Source organism: Paramormyrops kingsleyae, chromosome 5, assembly GCF_048594095.1.
Source record: "Paramormyrops kingsleyae isolate MSU_618 chromosome 5, PKINGS_0.4, whole genome shotgun sequence".
In the NCBI taxonomy this organism is placed as follows: domain Eukaryota; kingdom Metazoa; phylum Chordata; class Actinopteri; order Osteoglossiformes; family Mormyridae; genus Paramormyrops; species Paramormyrops kingsleyae.
In genome coordinates, this window is record NC_132801.1 from 2081826 (window position 1) to 2093645 (window position 11820).

Here is an 11820-nt window from a genome sequence, read left to right on the forward strand (position 1 = left end):
ACCTGCCCTGCCAGACCCACGTCGGGGGGGCTTTGGGGGTCGCTCCGCGGACGCGGGGGGGCGCTAGCGAGTCGCTCTGGGTTTTATGTGCGCAGAGGTGCGGAGCGTGCGGCCCCCGTGGCTCTGCACCCAGTTGAAGATGGCGGTGTCCGTGTTCTCCGGCGTGCGGCTCCTCTCCATCGTGGATGCCAACGGAGAGATACAGCGGCACTCCGAGCAGCAGCCCCTGAGGCTGGAAGTGAAAACCACGCCGGACGCGGCCCTGCTTAACCTTTCCAACGGTGGGTAGATCCTGGCTTTCCTCTGCAGTCTCCCGGCCGGCCCAGGAGCGACCGAAAGCCGGCTAGGATCTGCGCTCAGTCCGCGCAGCGCGGCCCGGTCGTCTTATGTTGCCTGTTGTCGTTTCTTCCGCCGTAGCCCCGCGATCGCTTAACTTCGGACGTGCAGTATTTTCTCCCCCCAAAACTCCATGGTGGGACCGTACACGTTGCGGAGCGCCTTAGTCAGACAATCCGTATCCTCATCGCTGACACAAGCACCGTGTCCAGGTGGTGGCTTTCGGTTCCGATCCGAAACTATAGCGTACGGCGACCCGCCACGATCATGCCGTGGTCAGGACGTTGTCTGCAGCCCGGAGATGCCGGATCGCAGCGCCGATACCCAGGAGGGGGTAACTTTTGTCGACCGATTTGCATTAATTACAGTGTAACCAGTTTTCTCCTTTTTTGGATACGTGTAGGTTAAGTGTGACGCTGCATCGGAGGGACTGACAGCCGCGGTGGATGCGCGCGTTGTCCGCTCGGAGCGGGGTCGCAATGCCGCTGTGCACCGCCGTCCGGGCGGCTGTCTGACGCCGCACGGTGTCTACGCATTTCCCGCTGCGATCTGCCACGCCGGCCCGGTAATCGGACACCCAGCCTATGCAGCGCGGCTCCTCCGAAAAGCCCATGGAATCTTCCTGCGGCTTTTCATTGCGGCCTCAATGAGCGCGTCCCGCTGCCGCCCCCCGGTTCTCGGTCCGCAGTGAACAATGGCGCCCCCGCCCCCATCTCCGGCTCCCACGCTTTGGCGGCTCCCGATCGAGCCGCTTTTTGTTTAACGCCGAATGGCGCAGATGGGGAAGGGAGGCCTTCATGTGGGACATTTCGTTTTTTTTTCTTGCCGCCGGCGATGTTAACAATCAAAACCCGGCAGTTGTTATACACGAGTTGCCGCCGTCTCTGTGCTTTTGCGGTGTGTTTATTAGTGTTTCCCCCCCAGCGCAGAGTGAGACCCGCGTAAGCCCCTTCGGGATGTCTCATGGTGCCGCTTATAGGCATGTATCTCATATAAGACCGGGGCAGTTCGCCTGCGAAACGCAAGCAGCGCAAGTTACGCAAAAGCCCAAGATTTCAGCGTGAGATCATACGTGCGGCTAGGAGAGGGCAGCCAGCCCTGCTCTGCAACCTTCCCCTCCAGCCACCTTTCGTGCGATAATTTTACGGTGGAGCCCGGGAAATATATGGTAAATGTGCAGAGGGAGAAATGCGTGCTTGTTTCTCGGGGCTAGAGGCACATATGTCAAGCCCACCAGGCAAATGACATTTAGGAAGTTGTTTTCTGAACCTGTGACTTGAAAATGTGATCAGTTAATAAGTGAATACTTAGGAGCGTTAATGCTGGAGGTGGGACGAGAAGGCTACTGTCATACAGGTATTGTTTTGGGGGGTGCTCGATTAATTCTGCGTCTTTGCGGTTCCCTGCTCTGAAACTTACCCCTGGATGTCCTGGGCGTTCAGATTGCAGCGATGGCTTGATATTTGGTCATTTTGCTTTCAGATCCTCCTAGCAGAGGAACTTGGGCCTCTGATTAGGCTCTGCGCCCCTGCTGCTTTAACCCCGGTCACATGTCTGGGTGTCACTTCCTCAGATGGCAGCCGGCCTCGTGTTTGTTGAGTCCTCCGACTGACCCCTGTCCATCACATTCGCTTGGTGGTTGAGCAGTAGCCGTCCCTGTGTGGATTATTCTGGAAAGGCAGGTCCGTTTTTGTGAGTTTGTCTTGTGGGAGGTCACTGTGTGTGCTGGTCCATTTCTTGTCCTTTTTCAGTGGTTGAGTTTCAAGCCCAGTTCTGCTGGCTTTGTTCCTCTGGGTTCCGTGGACATTTTAGGGTTGTCTCTCAAAATCCAGTCCTGGGTTGGACCCCAGGCCTCACTGAGACATCATTGACTCATGATGATTATGTGAACTCCTACGGAGGTCCGCTTACGGAGGTCAGCTTGCGCTTCATGCTGTTTTGTGACGTTCAGACTGTTGCTGTGTTCCGGAGTCTGGTTTCCCGCTCTCTCTGCTCTCCAAACGGGAAGTACGGCACTATGACGCTGCCCCCGACCCCATAACCCTCCACGCCATAAGTATCTCTCAGCTTGGCTGCCGCGTGACCCTAGAGGCGTGCTGTCCGCCTCGAGCTTTACAGATACAGGCCATGAGGTCATCTTCAGCTGTGCTCCTTCCTGAATGAGTCTCTCGGTTTAAATAGGTTCTTTGTGAAAATAAGACACAGGCTGGGCCTCTGTGTCTGTGATCGGAAGGTTGCCGGTTCAAATCCCTGGGTCGACAGCGTCGCCACATCTCTGTTGGGCCTTTGAGCAAAGGTTATTACCCCCCCCCCCCCCGAATAAAATGCTGCAGGGGCACTGGATGGATGGCTGACCCTCTGCTCAGACCCCAAGCTTCACTCTCACATGTATATGTGTGTTGTTTTAAAAAAGCAGGGCATGCTGGGATGTGGGGGGGGGGGGGGGGGAATGCATGCCAGTGTTCCTGCTCTCATACGTGTACAAATGGCAAGTAAAACATTTTATTTAAGCAGAACTTGGCACATTGTCTGTCTAACGCTGTTCTTCTTGTCTGTCTCGAAAACGTGCCTTTGTGTTTCCATGTGACTGGGGTGCATGCGGGTGGGCCGGGGGGGGGGGCCTGGCCCAACTCACAGGCTCATCCCTCTTTCAGCAGAGGAAACGTGTCTCTTCAAATGCTCGGTGTCACGGCAGACAGAGTGCAGCCGTGTGGGCAAACAGTCCTTCATCATCACGCTGGGCTGCAACAGTGTCCTGCTGCAGTTCACATCCCCAGCAGGTAACGCTCCACCACGCCCCCTTCAGGCGGGGCCACTGCTTTTCCCGCCCCCTTGGCTGTCTGAGGTCTTAGGCGGGAATTATTCTGCGTCCCATTTACGTCAGAGGTTGGAAGTCGGTGCTGGGAATGACACCCAGTTAACCACGTTCCAGTACAATGAATCGGAAAACCATTTAGCAGTACCAGTTTCAGAAAGGAAGATTTCTTGCTTGGCTGGATGACTTGTCAGATTTAAGGAACCCCAGTTTAAATGGCCTTTATCTTCATTCACCTACATTTAGCTCAGACTACCTTAAATTTGGCAAGTTATCCATCCAGTTGTTAGCAATATCAGTTGATAACGCATTACACTGTATTTCGTGCATACAAACACCGTAGCAATATGTCCGCAGATAGAGGTTGGACTGTACTGTGTGTGACTGATGTAATGAACCCCAAATAAGACATTATTACTAATAAACAGTATACAACTTCAGCTTTAACTTCTGAAGGGTGCAGCCATCTTGAATTCTGAGGTTGGGGTTGCAGAGGTTGCTCCAACTTTCCTAGTCGAAATTCCGACGTCAGGGGGCATTTCTGTTGAAATTTCCGAGTTCAAACGCTTCTGTGGCTGAAAAGCGATGCCCACACACTCTCACTCTCTCCAGACTTTAACTCATTCTACAACATCCTGAAGAATAGCCGCGGACACAGCGTGGAGAGGTCCGTGTTCAGTGAACGGACAGAGGAGTCCTCTGCTGTGCAGTACTTTCAGGTGAGCGCCCCCTGCAGGCCACTGGGAGCAGTATCTGTCTCCTGGTTTTTATTCCTGAGCCTTTTAGGATTTGCTCTTTTCCTTCCTCAGTTAGTTGGCATTTTAATCTGCATGCAAACTGAAGGTGTGTGATCCGTGTGTAATCCATCTCTCTGTCCCCAGTTTTATGGCTACCTCTCCCAGCAGCAGAACATGATGCAGGATTACGTCCGGACAGGAACGTACCAGCGGGCCATCCTTCAGAACCACACTGACTTCAAGGACAAGGTGCTGGGTGCCGTCCTGCCTGGGCCCGCGGGTCTGCCATAGGTTCCCATCATGTGTGAATCAAGCAGCAGGTCATATAGCAGAAATCTGTGCCTAACACTGATTACTGCCAAACAAGGCCTGTTTCCATGTGAACCATCAGGGAACATGGCTGGTCGCAGTTAGCCTTTGACCCCTCAGCCTGAGGTCACATGACCACTTTGGCTGTTAGGTCTTAAAGGAGAGTCGGGGGGGGGGCGCTGTGGGATGGGGCCGTGGGCCCTAGTGAGCCTAACTGCGGCATGTGGGGGATGTTCCTGCTCCCCGTGGCTAATTAAAACTGATGCCGCAGTGAAGGAAGTGAGGAGAAGATGACTCGGGTTTGTCGAGCCTGACGGACCGATGATAATGCGGATGTAGACCGTTGGCACGCTTGGCATGTGACGTTCAAACAGACCCCTTGTTTACTGTGGGCCAGAGGTTCTCTAGTGGCTGTTTAAGCTATTTAGTGTCTTTGAGTCCCTCCAGGCCACTAGGGCGGCGCTCTAAGCACCATTCAGTGGATATTGACTAAATGGACCTTCCAGATGAGTTGGCGTTTCCAGTTTTGGTGGGCAAAAGTTGGTGTAGTATGTGTCACATATCTCAGCAGATGGCACCTGGGGGGCGGACACTGCGGGGCGTTAAACACACTTCCCTCTGGCGCAGGTGGTGCTGGACGTGGGCTGCGGCTCCGGTATCCTGTCCTTCTTCGCGGCCCAGGCAGGAGCGCGGAAGGTGTACGCGGTGGAAGCCAGCACCATGGCGCAGCACGCTGAGGTGAGCCAGCGCCCGCAGAAGCTGCCCTAACAACTGTGTGAAGGCTTATCCAGGTGGCACAAGGAGAGGAGAAAACACGTCTATTTCTGTTTGGTTTGTAGTTTCTGCAGTACAGCAGACATGGGTCTGAAATGATAATGTATTTTATGTAGTAATACCTCTGTGTCCTGCTCTCTAGGGCTGCACTATATCATATCGCGATTATACAGCGCAATCACAATAATCGCTTGGCTTTAGAGGAGGGGCGGCCATGTTTGTCCAGATGCCAGTTTTTCAGTAGTATACAGATTATTCCATGATATTCCCACTGCCTACTGGCTGAGATTGACAGGCCCGAACCGAAAACCCTAATGTGCTGTCAGCCCAGCTTTCTCGTGTTGACCGCGAGTCTAACATCGGGAGAGGCTATTGGTCCATAAAGGGCCGTCAGCACCATGTTTAATTTGGACAGTAAATACTGTATAGTTTAACCACTTATCAATTTCAGATGGAAATCGCAGTTTGAAACAACGCGATTAGCGAATCGCAAAGACTTAATTGCAGAACATGATGCAGGATCGCAAAGACGCAATTTAGGAAATGTATTTTACAGCACGTCTGAACGAGGGTTTAAAACTGTGAGAATAGTTTTACAAATTCATGCCGTTCTTGTGTGACAGTCATGCTCACCAATCAGAAGTGGCCCAAGGTGGCTGTCTATATGCCCACAAACACAAGGAAAAGCTTCCACTCACAATGCGAGAAGATACTGATCCCGCTGCTGAGCTATAAGCAAATTACCTATTTTGTGGTCAGAGATTGTTTACAGAAAGGTCCTGTCATTAAGGCTCCAGGCAGCGGAAGCTGCCGGCTCCCTGTTTTATTATTGCTTTATCTAACTTAAGTCACAGCTTATGTAATAAGTGTTTTATGTTTGATCGTTCTCTGCTAATTTAACCCTTGTGTACACGGGACTTTCAGAAAACTTTACTAAGGGTAAAAAGCTCTCCGGCGCTGTTGGCAAAGGTCACTTAAAATGGGCACGTAACTATATAATCCATTTTACCATGTTCGGGTCACTAGTGACACAGCACTTTTTTGGCAAATAAATTACCATAAAACAAATATTAAGGTATTTTGTCTTAAATTTCTAGTAAATTGTTGTGGGTGAAGAGTGAGTGGCATAATCGGGAAACGGCATCCACACCGAATCATACGACCATCATCATATGACGATGTGAACAGTTCAGTTTGTTTAGAAACTGTTCGTAGTGTCCAGGAATTAGGTATTCAGTAAATATGTGTACAGTTACAGCTACCTGTGGCTCAGTTTTTAAATATGTATTTGCCAGGCTGTTCCAGACACATTGAGAGATGAACACTGGAGGCTGCTGGAGCCGCGCTCAGCTTTTTTGGGATTTTTCTTGTTAAAGCTTTTGAGTTATAGAACATTAATATCGTTGCTTGGTTATTAAACACCATCTAACGTGGCCCAGAGAACTTTGACAACGTGCTTTGATAACTGGGCCTTAATGTTGAAAAGGTGGAGAATCATGGCTGTAAGATGAGCTTGGTGACTTTCTCATAGAAAAACTGTGTGTTCAGTTAAATCCTGAGCAAGTCCCTCAGAGCCTCAGCCACCCCCCGGATCCTGCCCCCCCAGGTCCTGGTGAACAGCAACGGGCTGACAGACCGGGTGGTGGTGATCCCGGGCAAGGTGGAAGAGGTGGCCCTCCCCGAGCAGGTGGACATCATCATCTCGGAGCCCATGGGCTACATGCTCTTCAATGAGAGGATGCTGGAGAGCTATCTGCATGCCAAGAAGTTCCTCAAACCCAACGGTGAGGCCCCTTGCCGGACCCCCCACCCCACCCCCCCTTGCTGCTGTGGCACTTGCCGGTAACGGTGTTATGTGACCTCACCTGTGCAGGTAACCTGTTCCCCACCATCGGCGACGTGCACCTGGCCCCCTTCACAGACGAGCAGCTCTACATGGAGCAGTTCACCAAGGCCAACTTCTGGTATGGCTACCGGGGGGGCGTGGCCTGTGTGTGCATATGACCTGTGAGGGCGTGGCTATTGAGCATACCGGGTGGCACTGGATTATACCATTATACTGCAGTGGCAGGTGATACTTTCCGGGAAGCGGTGTTCGGTCGGGTTTCCCTTCATGGGTTGAGGTCTGTGTCCTGTGTCCTGTGCCCAGTTTAACCACTTCACCTTGTCTTGGGTGGTGGCTGGCTTCCCGGTACAGACCCGGTTTGTAAACCAGATCCGGTCCAGACAGGCAGCCCCTTGTGAACTTATGGGTGATGCTATAACTCCTCCCTTTTCTCCCTGGCCCCGCCCCCAGGTACCAGCCGTCCTTCCATGGTGTCGACCTGTCTGCCCTCAGGGGAGCCGCCGTCGACGAGTATTTCCGGCAACCGATCGTGGTGAGTTGGGGCTCAAAGCTTCGCCTGAACTGCTTGGGGGGTGGGGTGGGGTGCGGTGGGGGGGAGTAACCTCAACCCCTCCAGAGGACCAATCACATTTTGTTAATCTTGCCGGGGGTGAAATCAGGAGAGAAGACCTATGGTGTTACAGGGAAGGGGGCATATTGAAACAAGTTGATGTTTTGTATGGGCATGTAGTCGGGGGAGGGGGGGGGGCACATCTGCATGAATGACTGTGTGTGTAGCTGGCAGCAGGTGATTATCTGGCAGCTTTGAGATGTTCTTCAGACATTCGTTTCCTTCCCATCCGTAAGTTGTGAGTGATCCAACACGAATGGCTGCTGGCCCCAGAGGAACCTCTCTCTCTCTCTTCCAGGACACCTTCGATATCCGAATCTTGATGGCCAAGTCGGTGAAGTACACTGTCAACTTCCTGGAGGCCAAGGAAGGAGATCTTCACAGGTCTGGCCCCATGTCCCTTGCCAACGTTTCTCTGTGGCCTTGCTTTGCCATTTTCGCCTGTGTTTCTTGAACTTAAGTGTGCTGTCTGTGTGTCATCGAAGGATAGAGATCCCCTACAAGTTCCTCATGGTCCATTCGGGCCTGGTGCACGGCCTGGCCTTCTGGTTTGACGTGGCTTTCATCGGTTCAGTGTGAGTTGTCATGTGAAGCCGCTGGTGTGGTGATTTAAGGCTGCGGGAGGGGTGGGAATCCCTGCCTGCCCCGTGTGATCCTGACCCCTCTTCTAACCCCCCCCCGCAGGATGACAGTCTGGCTGTCCACGGCCCCAACGGAGCCCCTCACCCACTGGTACCAGGTGCGCTGCCTGCTGCAGTCACCCCTCTTCGCCAAGGCTGGAGACACCATGTCCGGCACGGTGCTGCTCATCGCCAACAAGAGGTGAGGGGCCAGGGCCTCATCTCCCTAGAGATGCCCCCCCCCAATGCCCTCTCTTGTGACACCAGCCAACCTCCCCCCCAACCCTTGCACTCCGACAGGCAGAGTTACGACATCAGCATAGTGGCCCAGGTGGACCAGACCGGCTCAAAATCCAGCAACCTGCTAGATCTGAAGAACCCCTTTTTCAGGTCTGTCTCCCAAGCCGCTGGGGGTTGGTGTGGGTGGGGGGGCGTGTCTATCTGACTCGCCCAGCTGTGCTTCTCTCACAGGTACACAGGGGCGAGTCCAGCACCTCCTCCTGGCTCACACTACACCTCCCCGTCTGAAAACATGTGGAACACAGCGGGGGCCTACAGCGTAAACCAGGGCATGGCTGTCTCGGGTAAACGCGGTCAGCCCTGCCTCCACCCCCCCTTTGGTCACCCCTCCCCATCACTGACCCCCTTCCTCCATCTTACCCCCAGGGATGCCTGCGGCCTATGACCTCAGCACCGTCATCGGCAGTGGCTCCTCGGTGTCACATAACAACCTCATTCCTCTGGGTAGGGACCGACTGGCCGGGCCGTGGGTGTGGGTGGGTGTGGGGGGGTGAGGCTCGCATGCTCGCGTCACCATGGCTGCTCTCTCAGGCTGGATACTGAAGGGGTGGAGTTTACAGATGGGGCGGGGCCTGGTCTTCCTGTCGCCGTACTGTGACCCTGTTGACTTTCTCTCCGCTCACCCCCTCTCTATCCAGTCAATGCGGGGATTGTGAACCACACCCACTCCAGAATGGGCTCCATCATGAGCACGGGCATCGTCCAAGGTATGGCGCCCCCTTCGGACTGTGGGTTGCCAGCATGCGGGGTGCTTTGAATCCTGGGTGTCCTGTTCCGAGTGTGAGACGATCTGCTGGTGTGTGTGTCATCTTTTCAGGAAGCTCAGCTGGCCAATCAGGACCAAGCAGCAGCAGCAACAGCCCCCACTACCCAGTGAACAGCCAGCTGACCATGGGCGGCCCACCCCTCTCCATGGCCTCTCCCATGGCCATCCCCAGCAGCACCATGCACTATGGCAGTTAGGGCCCCCCCAGCCTGCCCAAGGTGCATAAAGCCCACCCCGACCCCTCCCTCTCCCAACAAGAGGAAAACCAAAACTGGCGACTTTCAAAAAGAGCCCTTTTTTTTGGGTCATCTCAGCGGTATTCTGCACCTTTGCACCCCCACTCCAGGCTCCTTTCTCCACACCTTCCCATCAGTTTCAACAGTGCCCCCCCCCCCCCCACAAGGCCCACCTGACCTGGCATGATTCCGTCGCCCATTGGCAGCCCATATGCTGAAGGACAGAGAGACTGTTGCACCGGACGCGATACTCGTTATTCCCAGGATACTCATACGTGTGACTCCCAGACTTGACTGTGCCGCCCCATTCGGTGAGCTTGCTTTCACCCCTGAACCCATCACAGTGACCTTCACGCTGGTCACGTCCTCTGGAGTGTTACTCTGCCCGTGGTGTTTGGTGGGGCTCCTCCCACTTTGGGTTCCTCTGCCGGGAACGAATCCTTCTGCTCGTCTCAGAACTTTGCGTAAGCAAAGTGTTTCTGCACAGAGATTTGTGGGTTAGTCGACTCGGAGGACCGGGACACCGGGGTTCTGCCGCACAATGATCCATTTTGTGTGTGTGTGTGTGTGTGTGTGTGTGTTTTTGCTACGCTGAGCTTCCCGCTAGTCTAGCAGGTGATACTCATCTAAACGTGCACCTCTCCACCTGTAGACTTCCAGCATTTTCTAACTGAACCCACCTCCCCATACTGCTTAGGTGGATGATGTGGGCAGGTTGTGAGATGAGCTCTGGGCCCCCTCCCCCTTTCTGTACATTTTGAGGAATGAACCCCAAAGAGGTCTGTTGGGGGCAGGGTGAGTGTAGAGCATGGCCTGAGCCTCAGACTTTGGAGCGATGCTGGTTGGCTCAGCTGTGCCATCCTCCCTATCCTACGTTCTGAGACCAACAGGCCGCTGTGTGTACCTTTCGTTCCCCCTCCCTCCCCCAAAGGCAGTATTTGTTGCCTCAGCTGTGAACAGAGAAACAAGCAGGTCTCTTGTTTGCTTTCCGTCATAGGTCATGGACTCTGTTAATTTTGATTTTGAAACTTTTTAGGAGGAACTTAGTGTCTTGTCTAGTTTGTAGAGTTTTACCTTTCCCCCCACCCCCTTTCACACAAAAGACAAACAAAAACGACAAAAAGAACAGATTAAACTGTGGAGAAGGCCTTTAATTTAATCTGTATTGGTGGCGATTTCCTGGTGTTTCTGTGGCTGCGGAGAACTTCCTGAACGTAGCCTAGCCACCGCTAGCCATCAATTGGCCTGCCATCAATTGGCCTGCCATCAATTGGCCTGCCATCGCCAGGTCTGCCATCAATTGGCCTGCCATCGCCAGGCCTGCCATCAATTGGCCTGCCGTCGCCAGGCCTGCCATCAATTGGCCTGCCGTCACCAGGCCTGCCAGCAATTGGCCTGCCATCAATTAGCCTGCCATCACCAGGCCTGCTATCGCCTTGTTTCATTTGCAGTCCAAACAAAGAATTTTCATTTTCGGTAATCAAAAAGTGTCAGTGGCCCTCAGGGGCCTTTAACCAGAGGGCTTCTGGCTACAAATTCCTTATTCCTTAATTACATAATTTCTTCATAATTTTCTTCCTTAAACAGTTTTATGTGCTGTTTTTTAAATCTGATTTTAGAGAGTCACTGTGAAATATCACACTTCACAGCTCCAGCTTAAGGCAGCAAACCTCTTCCTGCCAGTTTATCACCTCATCAGAAATGGCACCAGCTGTGCCCACTCAGGAGGGGGGCTGCAGTCATCTGTGTACCCATAATCCTCAGTGCCCCTCCCCCCCAAAGCTGGTATGCTGCCAGAGCGTGCTTGTATTTTTTTATTAAGTAACTGTCCTCCATGTTTGACTCTGGTGGTCTACGGCTATCAGTACCAGGGAACACAGTCCTCTCAGGGTGGTCATCAGTCTTCACCGGTTGACTGGCAGGTAAGTGAGTTGTACTAGCAAGGTCTCTCACCACATGCATCCAAGTTTACAGAAGTCAAAGTGAGATGGTGGAGGAGATCCACCCAAGACTTTGCTGCTAGTGCGAGGATATAGAAAATTCCTGGCTTAAATCCAAAGAAAGTGGTGTCTTAAATGAAGGGCTAGGGTTAGCAATAACTTCTACAGCACAAGTAGACGTGTAGGACCATAGATTTAATGAAATCGCATCCAGCTTCCATCACTGTTCACCATCTAGCATCCAGCCTCTTACCCGGGCCAGTGTTGTGAGGTCTGTTACCGTGCAGAGATATTTCATCTCCATACAATAACATTGCGAACATCTGAGACTTGAGGGCCAGTGTTTGGATAGAAGCCCAGGAGAAGAAGTGAGAATGTGCAAGAGCGTGGTGAGAGGCTCGAACAGCAGGGCCATAGCTGTCAGTGCGTCGGTTGTAGAGCTGGCAAGGTCAGCCAGCTAGACTAGACAGCAGGCGGCCAAGTCATTTATTTATAAAGCACATTTAAAATCAGGAAGCGCTCACCAAAGCG

General features: G+C 53.0%; 1 protein-coding gene across 2 annotated transcripts; it reads left to right on the forward strand.

Annotated features, from left to right (window-relative positions):
- The first annotated feature begins 58 nt into the window (after nt 1-58).
- LOC111858874 (histone-arginine methyltransferase CARM1-like) lies at nt 59-10508 on the forward strand. 2 transcript variants are annotated; one of them, XM_023841037.2, is made up of 16 exons: nt 59-281; nt 2994-3116; nt 3764-3870; nt 4033-4137; nt 4825-4935; nt 6578-6755; nt 6845-6935; nt 7268-7349; nt 7726-7811; nt 7913-8002; nt 8112-8249; nt 8348-8437; nt 8519-8631; nt 8714-8791; nt 8986-9054; nt 9165-10508. In XM_023841037.2, the coding sequence occupies exons 1-16, from the start codon at nt 86-88 to the stop codon at nt 9308-9310; spliced, it is 1803 nt and encodes a 600-aa protein (XP_023696805.1). In that variant the 5' UTR covers nt 59-85; the 3' UTR covers nt 9311-10508. The 2 variants fall into 2 exon arrangements, with proteins under 2 accessions (XP_023696805.1, XP_023696803.1); XM_023841035.2 differs by having other exon boundaries at nt 62-281; nt 2991-3116.
- The last annotated feature ends 1312 nt before the right edge of the window (nt 10509-11820 follow it).